A 440-nucleotide genomic window follows, 5' to 3' on the forward strand; every position below is an offset into this window, starting at 1 on the left:
GCCAGCAGCCACCCCCTCCCATCCCCGTGCCCCGGGGCAGCGCTGCCCTACCTCGTTCTCCGTCCGGGGCGGCACGTTCTCCAGCAGGTCTATGCCGTTAACCACCACGCTCTTCTTCTCCCTCACCGGTGCCTTAAAGACGATTTTGGATGTCTTCTTGTAGCCCTCCTTCAGCGACATCAGGATGGGGTCTGAGCGGGGCAGAGCACAGGAGGGTCAGGGGGGGCTGCGGCCCCATCCCGCCACCCGGCCGTTTTCGGGGCTCCGCGCCGCCCACCCAGCACCGTGCCAGTGGCTTTACCTCTGTTCACCCCGCTCAGCCATTCATCCGGCGTGAGGGCTGGCTCCGTACCCGGAGTCATCGGGTAAATGTCCTCTTGGTACGTTTCTGACTAAAAACATGGGGAAAGAAAAGCAACCACCTCCATCAGCCTGCTGGC

At 63.2% G+C, this 440-nt stretch overlaps 1 protein-coding gene across 1 annotated transcript in view; it reads right to left on the minus strand.

Moving 5' to 3' along the window:
- The window catches only part of CORO2B (coronin 2B), a 10,235-nt gene that overhangs the window by 560 nt on the left and 9,235 nt on the right, over positions 1-440 (minus strand). The window contains exons 9-10 of the mRNA XM_009647324.2: positions 302-392; positions 52-191 (exon numbers count right to left, since the gene is read on the minus strand). Coding sequence (XP_009645619.1) covers positions 52-191; positions 302-392 — 231 coding nt within the window. The remainder of the gene's footprint in view (positions 1-51; positions 192-301; positions 393-440) is intronic.

Source organism: Egretta garzetta, unplaced genomic scaffold (assembly GCF_000687185.1).
Source record: "Egretta garzetta isolate BGI_Z169 unplaced genomic scaffold, ASM68718v1 scaffold331, whole genome shotgun sequence".
Classification (NCBI taxonomy): domain Eukaryota; kingdom Metazoa; phylum Chordata; class Aves; order Pelecaniformes; family Ardeidae; genus Egretta; species Egretta garzetta.